Here is a 17,345-nt window from a genome sequence, read left to right as displayed (position 1 = left end):
GAACTTGGGAGTGGGGGCGGGGCCTGCGTCGGGGGCGGGGCCTGCGTTGGGGGGGGGGTCAGGCCGGGAGCGTCTGGTATCTTAGCAACAGCTACTGCCTTTCCGTTAGTCTCAAGAGCTGTTACACCTCGTACCTCTGGGATTGTCCATGGAGGACGTGATGTTAGACGCAAGCAACCTCTTTGCATCAGAGGGTGACAATGCAGTTCTGGACACAGACGTGTATGATCAGGAAGGCTATGATGTCCCAGATCCTGGGGTGCTCTCAGAAAGGCATGGTGAGGGCACCTACCATTGTCCAGACACCCCACTCAGAGGCAGATATTTCTCAGACTTTTGTTCAGTCGCAGAAGTGGAACTTCCCTGGACACTCCCTGACCCATCATGTCCCTCAGAGGAGAGCTCAGTGTTGCTTCCCACCTCCAGGGGTAGGGCACAAGGCTACAGTGACACCACACCCTCCACTGACTTACAGAATTGGGTCTGGACGAGGCACCACTGCAGCTCTTTACAAATAGCCAGAAGTGGCGGAAAATGACACTGCGTTCCCGAGCCCGCCTGCTGTGGCTGCATCTACGCACATACCTCCATGACATTGTAGAAAAGGTGTGGCTCTTTACGAGGTTTCTAGCTGGGCTCTTCCCTAAAGACACTGGGCACCAACTCCACTGGTCCTTCCGAGTCTCCCCAGGCAGAGGAGCTCAGACCTCCACTATTCACATTTACATCTGTGTACTCTGGCCTGCAGGAGAAAAGAGCAGAGCTGCGAGTCACTCGGATGACACACGGGCTGGAGCCACTGCGTCTTCTAAAGGTGGCAGCTGGTCTGCGCTCAGTAGCGCAGGACCCAGTGGGTGGACGCTTCATGGTACTAGACGGTGAAGGTTACCTACATCAGCATACCAAGGATGGCTGGGTGCAGGCAAAGCTGCAAGCGCCTGTGGTGCTTAACGGGCTAGTGACTGTGCCTGGCCCTTTGGGAGAAGTGGGCCGCTTTGTAGGCTGGGGCCCAGCTGGACTGTCCATTTTAGGGCCAGACTTCCACCTGCTCTGGCTGAGCCCGCCACAGGAGAACAAGACGCTGGGCCAGGAGCCTCTGTGTTGCTTACCAGTGCCCAGCCTGGGACTGTTGCTTGTGGCCCAGGTGGGAGGCAGCCTGGAGCTCTGGAAGTTCCGTTCAGGGGGTCGCCGCCTGGTGTCCTGTGGCTCACCTTTGCAACCACCGCCAGGCTTGTCTGGCTCTCTCAAGAGGCTGGCGCTAGGGCCGGAAACTGACCACGGCACCCAGCATTGCTTTGCTGCCTATGGCTCGGCAGTGCTCACTTTTGATCTGGACGCCTGGTCGCTAGTAAATGTGTGCCAGGATCTGCATAAAACGTGAGGGGAGTCCAGGGATGGGGGATGGGAGGCAGATCCCTTAAGGAGAGCCAATCACTTCAGGGGCTATAGAACCCACAGACAGGGCTGTGCTAAGTCCTCTGGGCTTCCCATTCTCTCCCGTCTAGAATCATCTCAGACCTGGAATATTGTGAGGAGGTAGAAGCCATGGTGACAGCTTCCCGGGACAGTACCGTGAAGGTGTGGGAGGCTGACTGGCAGATCCGGATGGTGTTCGTGGGCCACACAGGTGTGCCACAGCCTGGCAACTCTTGCAGTCCTTCTCTCTCATCCTGAGCTTGCCCTTCTACAGGGTTGACTGAATCCCAGGAATGCCTCCCTCCTTAAGCTATGATGTGCCAAAATGACCGACACCTCTCCTGCAGGCCCAGTGACAGCTATGACAGTGCTCCAGAACACCTCGCTAGTAGTGTCCGCCTCACAGGATGGAACGCTTCGCACATGGGACCTGAGGGCTGCAACTCAGGTGGGAGAGGTAACACTGGGTTGCTGGAACCAAGACATATTATCCGAGAGAGTGAGCCGTTTGCTGGCTCCTGCAGCTCCTGGCTGGTCGGTGCTCTCTCTGTTCTCAAAAAGTGTGGAGCTGTGGCGTGTGTGTGACCTCTATTCACCCTTAGCACAGCTATCCGCTCCAGTGCTTCACTTACAGGTGGCGCCAGTGCTGCCGGCACCAGCTGAGCCGCCTCTGCCCTCTCGCCTTGTCTGCGCTTGTGCAGATGGGTCGGTCTACCTGGTGTCAGCTGCTACGGGACGAACTGTGAGTTCATTGCTGCTGGAACCGGAGGACTGTGCTGCTGGGGTCGTTTATTGTTTGTCTCGAGAAGCTCTGTGGGTGTTGACACGCTCAGGGCACCTGCTGCGCGCCAATGCAGCACGCTGCCCCATGGTCGTACTGCACCGCCTGCGTCCGTCTCCACCCCCAGCGCCTCAGCCCTGCTGTCTGCACCTCTACAGCCATCTCACAGACCCTCGTAGTGCATGCAATTGTTGGGAGATTGTGCGCCGTAATCAGGGCGACACGCTCCGCAGTGCCATTGCCTGGTCCTGGAAAAATAAGAACAGGTGGGCACTGCAGCTGTCTGAGGCTGGGTTAAGGCAAAATGTGGCTGACGTGGTGACAGAGCCTTGACCAACAGCCTCCTTCACTTCTCACAGATTCTTACCAATGATAGGGCACTCAGACGGCACACTGTCTGTACTGGATTGGCGCACATCAGTGACAGTCTTTCTTACAGAAGCGCACAGTCCAGAACCAGTGACTGCTATTGGGTCCACCTGGAACATCATTGTTACTTCAGGTCAGTACCTTCTCTCCCTCAAAGACAGCCTGGGAGTCCCAGCACCTGCCCGAAGTCCCAACCCTGGCTCCTGCTTCCCAAAGGTGGCGATCTGACAGTAAAGATGTGGCGTGTGTTCCCGTATGCCGAGGAGAGCCTGAGCCTGTTATGCACCTTTTCCTGTTGCCACCCGGCAGTAATGCTCTGTGCTCTGGGCAAGCGCATCACTGTAGGCTTTGAGGACCCAGAGAGCGCCACCTATGGTCTGGTGCAGTATGGCCTGGGTGACAAAATGCGCAGTGACCACAGGCCACAGGATGACCCTACGGACCACATCACTGGTGAGGACAGCGAAGCAAAGGTGAAGCCTCTGTCCTTATTCTCAACTGCTTCCTAACCTTAGTTCTGCCCCTAGGCCTATGCTGCTGCCCTTCCCTCAAGATATATGCGTGCTCCAGCCTGGACTGTACTATCCGAATCTGGACCTGGGAGAACCGGCTGCTGCGGTGTGCTGGGGCTCTTTAGTGTGGGGGCAGCTAGTGGCTAAAGGATAGCCATCGGGGGTTTTCTAACCTCTGTTTTCCATTAAAGCTCAGGGGCTGGACTGAAAGGGACAGGGTCTTGCCCCTGTCACTGCCTCAAGTTCCCCCTCTGTGAAACAGGCCATAGACTCTCTGCACTCTTGCAGGCTCCTGCAGTTGAATGGTCCCCCTCAGGCCCTGGCCTTCTCCAACAACACTGGAGACCTGGTATTCGCTCTAGGTTCCCGCCTCTGCCTGGTGTCCCACAAGCTCTACCTACCTACATCCTATCTAGTTGAGGTATACAAAGTGGTCAAGGTGGGACTGGCAGCAGCGCACACATGGTACTGGGAACAAAGCTCTTCCTGCTTCCTCAGAAATTGTGTCAGAAGTCCACTGAGGTGGTGAATGACCCTCCGCTGCCACTGAACAGCCAGAAGCCACTGACATCCACCCAGCTGCAGAGGCTTGCCAGCCTCCGTGGAGCAGCCAGCCTCAGGTCTGCCCGCGGGGCTACTCAGCTACTGTGGAGGGTTCTACCCAGTCCCTGGGGGGCAGGGTTTGCAGAGCTGTGTGTCCCCAGTGTGAGTTCTCCACATTCCCAAGTCCCTCTGGAATTGCTACATCTCAACCCAAGAACCTTTTCTCCTGGCTGGTCCTTACTCCAGCTTTTAACCCATTCCACCAGTAACGTCCAGAGTCTCACCTATGCCTGCTTCTATCTACAGTGTGACCTTGCCCTTCAGCTATCACCAGACAGAAACAATTCAGCAGCCAGTGTTGAAGGAGGTAGTGTTGAACCTGACTCTTTGCCTGCCCAGTGCCCATCCATGCTCCATTATCCATTCTCAATCCACAACCTCTCAGCCTCTGGCCTGAACTCTCAAGGTTGCTTTGGGCAGCGCATGGCAAGTCTTCAAAGAAGCAGGGGCTGACCACTGATCTCCACTTCAGGACTTGAAGGATATCATAGCCCGAGATCAAGACCTTCAAGAACTGAGGCAAGGACTGGTGGTCCCGGCACCCCGGCCCCAACTCTCCTGGAAGATGCGCCAGGAAGCCTTTGACAGTTACTTACATCTGATCTACGGTTCTGACCTGCTGGTGGGTATGGGATCAATCCCAGGCCCTGGCATAACCTTCACCCTATTTGACACAGACTTCGTGTTTGTTTGTTTGTTTGTTTTCCTGTCCCAGGACATAAAATCTGGAAGGGAGTTCCTGCAGTGGGACACTGTGGGCTCCATCACAGAGAAAGAGACTCAGGACACGGGGATCCAGCCAGGAGCTGCTACCAGTGGTGGGCAGGCTACATTAAGCACTGACGTTCAGCCAGTGTCCCCACCTTCAGCCCCCCACATCCCAAGAGCCCCAGGCAGGCGCTTTGCCCGCCCTCCCCGTGTCTCCTTGCCCATTCCACCCACTCACCGGACAGTGCATAGCCAGGCATCCCAGGTGAGGCTTTCTTCCCTTCCCACAGCCACCCATATATGACACTGTGGTCCCTGCCCCAGCCCCTTGTAATTCCTTGTGTACCCTAGCTTCTAGCATGTTCCTCGCTGAGCTGTGAGCTGGGCCTCAGTTTGGATCTGCAGCTGCGGTGGGATTCGTTTGGAGAAAAGATCATGGACCTGAACACATCACCTGATTACCTAAAGAATAGGGTGAGGCCCCTATTCAAGGGCGGTTTTGGGGGCTTGGGTGGCTGTGCTCTGTTCTCACTCCCTGTCCTTCCCCAGGTTCCACTGTTGCTGCCCAGAAGGCCCCGAGATCCTCTCTCAAAACTAGGGGGCTTCTTTCCTGCCACCATACAGCCCCACAGGGTGAGACCCCCACCCCTCTTTTCTCCCAGAGGTACCCTCTTCTAGGGGTCACTCTTTGTATATCCTATCTCCCTTGGCTGTAAATCATTGTACCCCAGTCTGACTTAAGGGCCATGCCTACCTGGAGCCTATAGGGTCAAGACTTAAGAACCCTGTACCTCTGCCGGGCGGTGGTGGCGCACACCTTTAATCCCAGCACTTGGAAGGCAGAGGCAGGCGGATCTCTGTGAGTTCAAGACCAGCTTGTCCTACAAGAGCTAGTTCCAGGACAGGCTCTGAAACTACAGAGAAAACAACAACAACAACAACAACAACAACAACAACAATAAAAAGAACCCTGTACTTCTCCATTCTGGCCAGTTCTGGTGTGGTACACTCCTTGCTGCTTTCTAGGACTAGGCCCAAATCAAGGGCCCACCACCAGTGGTTGTTTCTGCATACCACTGTCCCCTCTGGGAGCACTACATTCCCTGTAGACTTTTTCTGAAAGACCAGAGATCTTGTGCTCCAGGGGAGCAAAATCCAGTGGGGTCAGTCCCTCCAGATCCACCATCTTGCCATACTTGGTCACACTGGGCACCCAGGCAGGCCCTAGCCCCTTGCTTAGCACATACCAGGCTCCTGTTCAGGTGTATCATTAACCCTTCCAGCTTGGGGAGGCCTATTCACTCAATTTATGAACCAGGTTCCTTTCTTCCTTCCCTGCCCCCTCTACCATGGTTTTTATAGACACCCCTGTTTTAGGTTAAGTTCTACAGAGAACATGTATGTGGTTAGCGCTCACCAGGGACCAACCACCTCTAAGTTCCTCCTTCCATTTACAGTTTATATCCCCCAGATTACCTTGTATTGGGTTTCCAAGCTAAACTGTCATTTGTGTGTTGAGAATGCAAGCAAGTTACCAGTCTAGTCTAGCTTGTGGTGGCCCGTGATTATGGGGGTGCCCCCTGGTTATGTCCTAGTGATTCTCAGCCCAATCTGTTGCCCTCCACATCTAGAAACGCACTCGGCCCATCAGCTTTCCTGGCTGCGTGCCCAACTCTGTGATAGTGCGGCAAATGTGGTTGCAGGCAGAGGTCAGCTGCCTCAGCTCCCTAGAAGAACTCACCCAGGACAAATTCAAGGCAAGAAGTGGAGCTTGGGGTTAGCAGGGTGGGCCCTGCTATCTCCACAGTCTGCCACATCTTCTCTCTTGTCCCTCTGCAGTCACTTGGAGACAAGAATGATGAGTGGCTGAAGCGCCGAAAGCATTCTACTAGAAGGTGGCGAAAGAAACTGAAACTGCTCTATTGGCTTCAGAGCGCACATAAGAGGGGGGAAGGAGAGGACTACGAAGAGGAGGATGAAGAGTTGGAGATGGAGTGGCTCTCCCCTTCTCCAACTACTGAAGAGCATCTAGAACTCTGGGAAGCAGACACTCATGTAGGTACTCTAGGATCTCATGAAGGGAAAGATTGGTGCTCAGAGATGGGTTTGAAGCTTCTTTCATTTTCCTTAGAGTTCCATGGACTTGACCACAAAACCTCAACCTGCAGTCACCCAGCCCAAGACCCCAGTGGCTCCACACCAACACCAGCCTGGGCGCTCACTCTTGGAAGAGCGCTATGGGCATTTGCCCAAGTTCCTGCATCAGTTTGTTGTTCAAAACTGGTTCAAAAAGCTGTTCCCTATCTTTACCCTGGAGGTTAGGAGACTCTGAGAAGCTGGGAAGCCCAGGCTGGGGGTGGGGGAAGGAGTGAAGGTAGGGACTACTCCACATGCAGAGTGGAGTTAGGGATGGGCAGGGCTTCAGCAAATCTTCCCACAGGCCTATCCAGAGATGGGTACCATAGACGGCTTGGCTTCAGTGTTTGTGGACTTCCTGCAACAGTCTACCTGGGCAGAAAGAGTACAAATTCTAAATGCCCTGCTGAGGCTGTTTCCTGAGATAAGCAGTGAGCTCCACAGCCGGCTGCAGGGCAAACTCTTGTACTTGCTCAACCAAGACCAGCCCCCTAGCCTCCAGGTGAATCCCTCCACAGTACCCCGTATCCTCACCTACTTCCAGAATCAACCACGGTTCCCTAGTGCCAGCCTACTCTTGAGCCTAGGACAAGATTCAGAAGCAGTTTGTGATGCTGGCGCTGCAGCTGCTCCTGGCCTGCACCCTGGAGGTCCTTGATGTGGTTTTGGAGATCCTGACCTACTACCTCTACTCACCAGCCAGTTGTCAGTGAGTTGAGCTCCTTCTGGGTTTGCCCTACCAGCTTGGGAAGACTTGGGTTAAGCCTCATCCACCTGTTCCAGCCAAGAACTCATGAATCTGCTGGTTGTGCTGGGCCTTAAGGACCCACAGGGCTTCCTGTTCAAGGAGTTGGCAACCTGGGCTGAGAACTTCAACCTTGACTCCAAGGCCAATATACACACACAATGTCAACAGAAGCTGGAGGAGATGAGTCTTCAGGTCTGGTGGGCCAAGGACTGGGTGACTCACCTACCTGTTGCCTTCTTCTGAGGTCTCCCAGAAGATCATGGGTGCCCATAGGAATGCCCCTGGGTTTTCCCCAACCAGAATATTTCTTGAAAGCTCTCTATACAACGGATGGCTTTACAGGTATGGAGGGAGAGGAGGGGCTGGATGAGGCATCCTCTCCCAGGGGCTAGTACTTTAGCTGAAGGAAAATTCAGAGATACAGGGTCTAGAGAGATGACTCAGTGGTTAAGAGCACCGACTGCTCTTCCAGAGGACCCAGATTCAATTACCAGCACCCACATGACAGCTCACAACTGTCTGAAGATCCAGTTGCAGAGGATCTGTCACCTTCACACCAATGCACATAAAATAAAGTTAAATAAACCATAAAAATATTAATAAAAAATTCAGAGATACAGATGCAAGGGTCATTACTCCATGGGCTACTTTCCTGCAGATGACTAACTTGGAGCAGTCTGCAGCCAGTGCTTCTACGGAACCTCCCAGGGAGGTCTCCTCTCGAGCCTCCCTTGCCTCTGGGGCATTCCTGCCTGCCTTGAGCACCTCTTGGCTACCCTCCCGGGCATCGGAAGTCTCCTTGCGTATTCAAGAGCTGATGGTGTCACCTGTGTCTTCAGTTTTGGAGCCCAGGTTATCATCCATGCTAGATCTCCATGCTGCAAGCATTAAGGCACATTCTCGCATGCGGTCAACCAAAAGAGTCTTCGCTGATACACTGCAGGCCTTCTGTTCTGTGATCCAGGACAACTTGCATGTTCCTGTGTCCCCTGTAGTAAAAAAAGGGCCACCTCCACTGGAGGAGACAGAATGGTCACACTCTCAGATACTGGACCTTTTTTATATTGATGTACTTAATTTCTTCTGTGAGAAGCACCGGACACGGCAGCAGAGCTTGCTGGAGGAGGAGGAGGAAGAGGAGCACTTACAAGTCGCACGCTTAAGCCAGCTACGGCCCAACATTGTGGTGCGGCCGCCCCGGGATCGCTGGTGCGCATTACTGTGGGCCTGTCGGGTTGACCCTGCGTGGGCTGCAGAGGAAGGTCTGATTGAATCCTCTTCCTTCTTCAGGCTCTATCCAATTTTTCGGCTGCAGGAGACCAGGCAACCAAGCTTTGGGATGTTTTTTAGGGGTGAGTGGACACAGGGGTAAGAATTGAACCCTAATGCTCTCCGCCCCAACTCAACCTCAGCCTACAGCTTCACTCTCCTGGCTCCCTGCATCCAGGTCACAGGCTGTACCGCCAGGGCCCAGCTCGCGGTGATGGCTCTCTTCGGGTGCTGAAGCTGCCACTGCCACGAGTGGAGTTACAGCCTTTTCCCCCAGGTTGGCCTGCACCCCCACGGGCGCTGCCCCCACTGCTCCTCCAACCTACACTGCAACGCTACTTTCTGCCCCAAGACACAAACCCTAACATCTACGGTTGACCTGGGGGACAGATAGCCATGGTTCCATGGTTAAGGCCCAGTCCTACCACCTTGGCAAATCACACTACCATGTTTGGTCTGAATTAAAATATATATACATATATATATTTACTTATTGTGTATATATACATGTCCACTTGTGTGCAAATGTACATATGTGTGCATGCTTTTGGAGGCCAAAAGTTGATATCAAGTTTCATTGTTCTACATCCCATTTATTTATTTATTTAGTTAGTTAGTTAGTGATGGTTTTTTGAAACAGGGTTTCTCTGTGTAACAATCCTGGCTGTTCTGAAACTCACTTTTTTTAAAAAATATTTATTTATTATGTATACAATACTCTGTCTGCGTGTATGCCTGCAGGCCAGAAGAGGGTACCAGACCTCATTACAGATGGTTGTGAGCCACCATGTGGTAGCTGGGAATTGAACTCAGGACCTTTGGAAGAGCAGGCAATGCTCCTAACCGCTGAGCCATCTCTCCAGCCCCTGGAACTCACTTTTGTAGACCATGTTGGCATCAAACTCACAGAGCTCTGCCTGCCTCTGCCTTCTGAATGCTGGGATAAAAGACCTATTTTTACTTTTATTATTCTTTGTTTTTGTTTTTTTTTTCTTAATAAGAGTCTCTCTACATAGCCCTGGCTGTCCTGGAACTCAGAGATCCACCCGCGTCTGCCTCCTAAATGCTGGGATTAAAGGCATGTGCCACCACGCCTGACCCTATTTAATTATATAAGAGTGTTTTGCTTGCATGGGTGTACCAAGTGGATCTCAGCAGTAAGATGTCTGCAGCAAGTATACTAATGACTGAACCAGATGCCATTTAAGGAAAAGGAGTCAGGTGGGACTTGTGCCCAGTTTGATACCCTCTTCCCTTTGTTCTCCAGGCCCAGAGGCGAGAGCTGTTTCTCTCTCTGTCTCTTTAATTGTAGGCTTCTGTTTTTATAGTTCATATGCTGTTCTGGTTAGTTTTTGTTTGTTGGATTTGTTTGTTTGTTTGTTTTTCAAGACAGGGTCTCTCTGTGTAGCTCTAGCTGTCCTGGACTCACTCTGTAGACAAGGTTGGCCTCCAACTCAGAAATCTGCCTGCCTCTGCCTCCCAAGTGCTGGAATTACAGACATGTGCCACCACTGCCTGGCTTTTTTTTTTTTTGTCAACTTTATACACGCTAAAGTTGTTTGAGAAGGGGGAACTTCAACTGAAAAAATGTTCCCACTAAACCGGCCTGTGGGACACTGTTCTACATTGATTGGTGTAGAAGGGCCCAGCCCACTGTGGGCGGTGCCATTCCTGAGCAGGTGGTCTTGGGTTGTTTAAGGAAGCAGTCTGAGCAAGTCAGGAGGAGCAAGCCACTAAGCAGCACTCCTCCATGGCTTCTGCTCTAGTTTTTGCCTTCAGGTTCCTACTTTGGGTTCCTGTTCTGACAACCCTAAGTGACAGATTATGGCCTGAAGAGTATAAATGAAACCAACCCTTCCCTCCCCTTAGCTGCAATTCTAGATGGCAGTCCATCATTGTGAAAAAGTCAAGCAGGAACCTGGAGCAGCGAGTCACATAGCAAGTCTGCTTTCTCCGCTTTTAGAAAACTCAGGATCCCCTCCCCAGGGAATGGTGTCACCCACAGTGGGCAAAGTCTTTCCATTAATTCAGATATCCCCCTCCACAGACATGTCCATAAGCCAATTTAATCTAGACAGTCCCTCATTGAGACTCCCTTTCTAGGTGACTCTATCTTGTGTCAAGTTAACAATCAAAGTCAATCATTCTAAGGAGGTTTTTTTTGTTTGTTTGTTTGGTTTTGGTTTTTGGTTTTTTCCGAGACAGGGTTTCTCTGTGGTTTTGGAGCCTTTCCTGGAACTAGCTCTTGTAGACCAGGCTGGCCTCGAACTCACAGAGATCCGCCCGGCTTCTAAGGAGGTTTTCAGTTTTGTTTTGTTTTGTGAGACAGTCTCAGTCTATAGAACAGGCTGACTTCAAATTTATGATCTTCCTGCCTCAACTTCCTGAGTAGTTGGGATTAGACATGAAACACTATACCTAACTGATTGATTTATCCATCTATGTTTTTATTGGTATCTATTAATTATACATAGGTTATATCCAAACTCCAGTCCTTGAGTGCTTTTAATCCCAGCACTTGGTAGGCAGAGTCAGGCAGATCTCAGTAAGTTCGAGGCCAGCCTGGACTACACAGCAAGTTTCAGGACAGACAGGGCTACACAAAGAAACCCTATCTCGAAAAACAAAACAAAACAAAAAACGAACTCCAGTCCTCATGCTTGCAGGGCAAGTCCTTCAACCACTGGGCCCCTGTTTAACAAAGACTTTTAGAAAACGCTCTTTCTTTGGAGGACAAGGCTACTGGATTTCCTGGCTGACATCCTTAGACCCCTCCGTCGTGCCCTAGTATCATCGAGAAAGGACTGCATGCCAGGAAGCTGGCTAGAACACCCTTATGCCAGCACTGGCTATTTTGAATATTCTACAGATACACAAGGCTAAAATACAACTTCAGCTTCAAGAGGTGTGGCTTCAGCAATGATGTTTCAAGCAGCTTTGAGTAGGCCTTTCCTAGCAACCATTTGTACCAGGTCAGATGAGCACTTCCCCTGATAGTCTAGCAAAGGAGACTGTGACTGTCACAAAAAAAAAACAAAACAAAACAAAAAAAAAAGCAGTGCCTTCATTGATATAGCTTCATTTGAGTTCATTTGACCTGTTCCAATTGGTGCAAACTGTTGACTTTTGACTATATACAGGCTGTGTAGTTCTCTTTGTAAACAAGCTGGGAGGTTTTTTTTTTTCTTTTTGAGAGGCCTGTGTGTACAGCAGATTGGTTTCAGTCAGTTAGGCAAGGGTGACCTTGGAAATCTGGATTCCTATCTCAGCTTCCTAAATGCTGGGATTATATCTGGTAGGAAACACTTCTCATACCATTCCAACATTGGGCCAAAGAAAAGTCTTTGCCAAAGATGTTTTTCTTTTCTTTTCTTTCTTTTTTTTTTTTTGAGACAGACCAGAACTTACTGTATGTTAAGGAATAATTTTTTGTGCACTGTGAAGATGTGTCTTTACCAAGCCACCTTCTGATTGGTTTAATAAAGGAGCAGACTGGCTGGTAGCTAGGCAGGAGGTATAGGTGAGAGACAGCAATAACAGGATGCTGGGAAGAAGGATGGAGTCTTGAGAGTTGCGAGAAGATGAACATGCTGTGTTGAAAGTAGGTACCGCCACGTGGCAGAGGGTAGATAAGAAAATATGGGTTGATTTAAAATGTAAGAGTTAGCTAGTATTAAGCCTGAGTTTTTGGCCAATCATAATTAATAAGTCTCTGAGTGGTTATTTGGGAGCAGCTGCCAAGACACAGAGAAAACTCTGCCAACAACTATGCAGACCAGACTGGATTCAAACTCACAGAGATCCACTTGTTTCTGCCTCCTAAAAGTGTGTACCATGATGCCTGTCCTTTCTCACCTACTTTTCTAGATTTGGATGGGCTGGTATGGCAAGGAAAGAAAGTGAAGACAATGAAGACACAGCAGCAGGACTGCAGAAGAGGCAGTGATGGGGAAGCAGCTGTCATACGGATCTTCCTTTGGACTGCCAGCACCTGAATAATGACATGGAGACTTTTTACTAATTATGAAAGCATGAGCCGGGAGGTGGTGGCACATGCCTTTAATACCAGCACTTGGGAGGCAGAGGCAGGCGGATGTCTGTGAGTTTGAGGCCAGCCTGGTCTACAAGAGTTAGTTCCAGGACAGGCTCTAAAACTACAGCAAAACCCTGTCTCAAAAAAAAAAAAAAAAAAAAAAAAGAAAGAAAGAAAGAAAGAAAGAAAAAAGTATGGTTAAGTATGGTTTTAGCTTAGGCTTGTTCCCAACTAGCTCTTAAATTTTAAATTAGCCTGTTTATATTAATCTGTGTTCCTCCACGTAGCTCGTAACCTCTCCTTGGTACAGTATGTCCAACCTCCTCCGTGTCTAGCTGGCAAATCTCCCACCTCAGATTCTTTTCCACGGTTCCTATCTCTGCCTGCAAGTCCAGCCTATCCTCTCCTGCTTAACTATTGGTCATTCAGCTCTTTATTAAACCAGTTAGAAGGTGCCTTAGCCAGGTGATGTAAAACAAGAGACACATCTTTACACAGTGTACAAAGATATCATCCCAAAAAGCGGTATGGCAGTAGTAGAAACAGTGGCAGCAGTGGCTTTAAGAGGCAAGGGTTAGCCTCTTCTCGGAACAGTATCACTAGCTGGGAAATCTGGACACTTAGACCCACGCGAGAGCTAAAAACACTATAGTCACTGTAGTGCTAAGGGTCCCGGTCGGTATTTAAGGCTGCATAGGATCTGTAACTATTGCAGCTCCTTTGCTGTCAGAAGTTGAGGGTTAGGAAAGCTGTTAAGGACCAGCCCTGGAAAAACTCCTGTCTTGGGAGAGCAAGGACCCCAGGCAACAAATTGGTAGTAGAGGCACAAGAAGCACAGAATGGAATACTTTCCTGAAAAAAACCCCAGCACTGAAAGAAACTATCTTCTACCAGGATTATGTAGCTGCGAAGGTCAGTTTCCTCTCACCTGTGCTAACAAATGTGTCAGTGGACGGTAAAGATAATATGGAGTCTCAGAGAAGCAGAGAGGTGAGGAAGGGAGAAACCGAACAGGGTCCTATAGAGCTGTGTGCAGTGTCTGTCGCCAGACTCCCCCAAACCCGCAACACTAACTAGTCCCCTTTTGTCCAAGCCTGTTTGACCCAGGCTTCTATCACTGAAGTAGTCCTGACAAATGCCCCAAAGTTAGGCTCTCTGTAAAGTCAGAGGCTGCCTTCTCACCACGGAGTCCTGCGCCATCGGGTTCTGAACCCGGGGCTAAGTGGTAGCAGGCAACAGTCCGGACACCAAGGGCCCGGGCTTCCGAACTTCCAACTCTGCGGGCTGGCCGCGTGGCTCTGATACCACTGGAGGCAAAGCAGCGGCTGTGAATCGGCTGTGAGTCGCCGCAAGCACTTAGATTTTTTGGAAGGTGGGAAGGAACCTGCACCACCTACGTGTGCCCCAACACCTAGGCGAAATCCCAACACCGTGGTCCACAATGCCTCGCGCCCAGGCCGGCCCCGCCCCCTTCAGTTGGGTCCTCGGCTTCGGATTGGTCGCAACGACTTCCGCTTTGCAAGGGGGCCGGGTCGTGGCCCTGGTAGAGGGAACGTAGACTGAAACCGCTGGCGGCATGCCGGGCCCGGGAGTGCGTTCTGGGCTCTCGGGCGAGCGAGGGTTGTTAGAGCAGGAGGCCGGCGCGGACACGGAGGCGGCGGATCTCCTGCTATTTCTAAAGCCTGGCGTGCGGGCAGAGCTGCAGGCGGTCGCGGCGCAGCACGTGTTGGCGCTCACTGGTTCCGACTCGGGCCGCGCGCTGTTGGCAGGACAGGCAGCGCTGCTGCGGGCTCTTGCCGAGCTTGCCGTGGCTCCGGCCCCAGCTCCTTCCCGCGACGTTTCCCGCGCGCTCGTTAACTTGGCTGCTGACCCCGGCCTGCACCGGCAGCTGCTAGCGGCGGACCCGGAACTGCCTGCCCGCTTGCTGAGCTGCGTGTTGGACCCTCTATGGCCCTGGGCTGAAGAGGCGGCAGCGGTACTGGCTAATCTGAGCCGCGAGCTGGCGCCGTGTGCTGCGTTGATGGAGAAACTAATGGTCGCTGAGACGGAGCGCCTGGGTCTGGAGCGGCTGGTTAACGCGCTGTGCACGCCCAGCTACAATGCGGCCGCACCCCTGCATTACCTGGGTCCGCTGCTCTCCAACCTTAGCCAGCAGGCGGAGGTGCGTGCTTTTCTGCTGGACCAGGACAGGTGAAGCCCAGATGCCTAAGCGGGCGGGGAGGGGGAGTGGAAGTGGACAAAGGCAGCAGTGAGTGTGGCCTTCCAACAGGTGCGTGGTCCAGCGGCTGCTGCCTCTTACCCAGTACCCAGACTCCTCGGTGCGGAGGGGAGGAGTGGTGGGAACACTTCGGAATTGCTGCTTCGAGCATGGTGAGTGACAGGAGGGGATTGGGCCATTGCTGGGTGGAGACAGGTCCCTCGGGATCCAACGGACCAATTTCTTCTTCTTCTTCTTCTTCTTTTTTTTTTTTTTTTTTTTTTTTTTGGTTTTTCAAGACAGGGTTTCTCTGTGGCTTTGGAGCCTGTCCTGGAACTAGCTCTGTAGACCAGGCTGGTCTCGAACTCACAGAGATCCGCCTGCCTCTGCCTCCCGAGTGCTGGGATTAAAGGTGTGCGCCACCATAGCCCGGCCGGACCAATTTCTTGATTCCTTTCCTTGTTTCCACCTCCAGGGCACCACAAATGGTTGCTCGGGCCCCAAGTTGACATTCTCCCCTTCTTGCTATTGCCCTTGGCTGGGCCTGAGGAGTTCTCCGAGGAAGAAATGGACAGTGAGTGAGGGTTGTCTAGGCTCGAGGGAAGGATGCAAGCAAGGGGAGAGGGAGAAATGTACAGGTCTGGAGTCCTTTCAGAAGCCTTTGTGTGTGTGTGGGGGGGTTGTTTTACACTCTCTCTCTCTCTCTCTCTCTCTCTCACACACACACACACACACACACAGAATGAGGCTCACCCAGGCAGAGCATGGCTCGGTGTCCAACACAGCTCCCACCCTCACTCCTAGGGCTGCCTGTTGACCTGCAGTACTTGCCACCAGACAAACAGCGAGAGCCAGATGCTGACATCCGGAAGATGCTCATTGAAGCCATCATGCTGGTGAGCAGGGGTCTGTGATGCTAATGCTCCCTACAAAACATATTAGTATCTGAGGAGTAACCCTTTCCATCACCCTAGCTGACAGCCACTGCGCCTGGTCGGCAGCAGATACGGGACCAGGGTGCCTACTTGGTCCTTCGAGAGCTACACAACTGGGAGCCAGAGCCCGATGTGCGAATAGCTTGTGAGAAGCTTATCCAGGTGAGCACAGGGTCAGAAAGGCTAGGGACGCTGTGCCCACAGCTAATGAGCTGCTCACCTGCCTCCTCTGCTTTGCAGGTGCTTATTGGTGACGAGCCTGAGGTTGGCATGGACAACCTGCTGGAGGTGCAGGTGCCTGAAGACGTGGAGCGACAGCTGCAACAGCTAGACCGGCAAGAACAGCTAGAGCTTGCTCAAGAGCTAAGAGACAAGGATGCCCCACGGACTTGAAGCTCCTTTGGCCGAAGTGCCAGCTCCCTATCTACCTTTGCCAGGGTTCCTTCAGGGTTCTAGGGTAAACACGCAGTAAATGTTGAGAAGCTCAAGGACACTGCCCATTCCTGTGCCCTACTGCACGCACCCAGCAAGAATGCAGGCTGTTCAGTGCTGCACTGTTGAGCTGGAGGTGGCCAGGTCCTGTGCTGTAGCTGCTTATATATGAGGCAGGTAGTTGATGGCCACTGGAGCTGTGAGGAGCCTTTTCCCAGATTGTGGTAGGGCTGGACCAAAAACATTGCAAGCCCTGGTCAGCCAACTAGAGCTTTTCATTCCTGAAGACACTGAAGGATCTGGACATGAGTTGGCTTAGTGGTGCCAACCGTGCTATGAGCCCCAACCTTTGGAGTCCTTTTGCTTTCCTTTGCCCAAGACCCCCTTGAAAGACAAACCACACTTGAATCCTAGGATCTTCCTAGGATGCTCTGCCCTTCTAGGCCTGTCTTTGGATCACTGCTGGGTACTGTTTCTCCTTCGTTATCTCGCTTTCTCTGCTCCACCCTGCCGTTAGTCTTTGGTTAGCCTCCTTAGTCCCAGGTTGAATTAGAGTTAGCCATTTAAGATAGAATGTGCTCCTCAGTTAGCTTCCTTGAGCAACAGTTGCCTTTCAAGACCCTCCTACTGGTCACGCCTTGCCTACCTCTGTAGAGATTCTCCTGGGTGTTCCAGAAGCATTTATTCTTACACACTCCTACCCCCAATTTATGGAGCCTACTCCCTCTATACAGCCCTTCTTCCTCATTCTGTAGATAACCATGGCAAATCTTGCCCCACTGTGTCCCCCTTTTTGAGGCACAGATCTTGATCCACCTGTGTGAAGCTTTTGTATGCTGTTCCCTCTCAGCAGTGGGTCCTCCCAGGCCCCAGGGGCCCATAGTCTTCATGGGAATTTGCAGTGTTCCACTCCATATCTTTGAAGCTGGAAAAATGCTTTATGTGTTGTTATGCCATGGCTAGGTGTTTCATTCATACCATGAGTCTTCCTCCCCATCGTGATGCCCTCCAGCCCTCTGTTAAAGCTTTGATACTCTAGGTACATGTGCTCCCTCTGACCCAGATTCCCAAGGAGGTACCCAGAGGCCACCAGCCCTCCCTGTGTAGATAGCTACATCCTCGGCTCCACAGAAAAACATTTTTATCTGCCCATACCCACCTACCCTCAATTGACCAGATAGTGCCCAGGCATGTTCCTGTTGGGGA

General features: G+C 51.8%; 2 protein-coding genes across 2 annotated transcripts; both read left to right on the top strand.

Moving 5' to 3' along the window:
* Positions 1-122: 122 nt before the first annotated feature.
* Positions 123-9,013, top strand: Wdr97 (WD repeat domain 97). Its single transcript, XM_041672349.1, has 24 exons — positions 123-278; positions 476-606; positions 749-1,377; positions 1,506-1,627; positions 1,764-2,463; positions 2,557-2,699; positions 2,783-3,019; positions 3,094-3,184; positions 3,367-3,499; positions 3,577-3,698; positions 3,928-3,988; positions 4,154-4,303; positions 4,397-4,654; positions 4,741-4,863; positions 4,939-5,022; positions 6,021-6,146; positions 6,229-6,444; positions 6,521-6,706; positions 6,830-7,027; positions 7,113-7,234; positions 7,309-7,465; positions 7,932-8,482; positions 8,564-8,625; positions 8,721-9,013. Exons 1-24 carry the CDS (start codon positions 149-151, stop codon positions 8,918-8,920), a joined length of 4,932 nt encoding a protein of 1,643 aa, XP_041528283.1. The 5' UTR covers positions 123-148; the 3' UTR covers positions 8,921-9,013.
* Positions 9,014-14,087: 5,074 nt separating this feature from the next.
* Hgh1 (HGH1 homolog) lies at positions 14,088-17,086 on the top strand. The gene is made up of 6 exons (XM_041672277.1): positions 14,088-14,765; positions 14,845-14,945; positions 15,248-15,346; positions 15,577-15,668; positions 15,747-15,869; positions 15,948-17,086. Exons 1-6 carry the CDS (start codon positions 14,152-14,154, stop codon positions 16,098-16,100), a joined length of 1,182 nt encoding a protein of 393 aa, XP_041528211.1. The 5' UTR covers positions 14,088-14,151; the 3' UTR covers positions 16,101-17,086.
* Positions 17,087-17,345: the final 259 nt, after the last annotated feature.

Source organism: Microtus oregoni, unplaced genomic scaffold (assembly GCF_018167655.1).
Source record: "Microtus oregoni isolate MIOR12 unplaced genomic scaffold, Mior012 000022F_ref0000154, whole genome shotgun sequence".
Taxonomy (NCBI): domain Eukaryota; kingdom Metazoa; phylum Chordata; class Mammalia; order Rodentia; family Cricetidae; genus Microtus; species Microtus oregoni.
The sequence above is the reverse complement of the archived record's forward strand: the minus strand, read 5'-3'. Positions and strand labels throughout refer to the sequence as shown.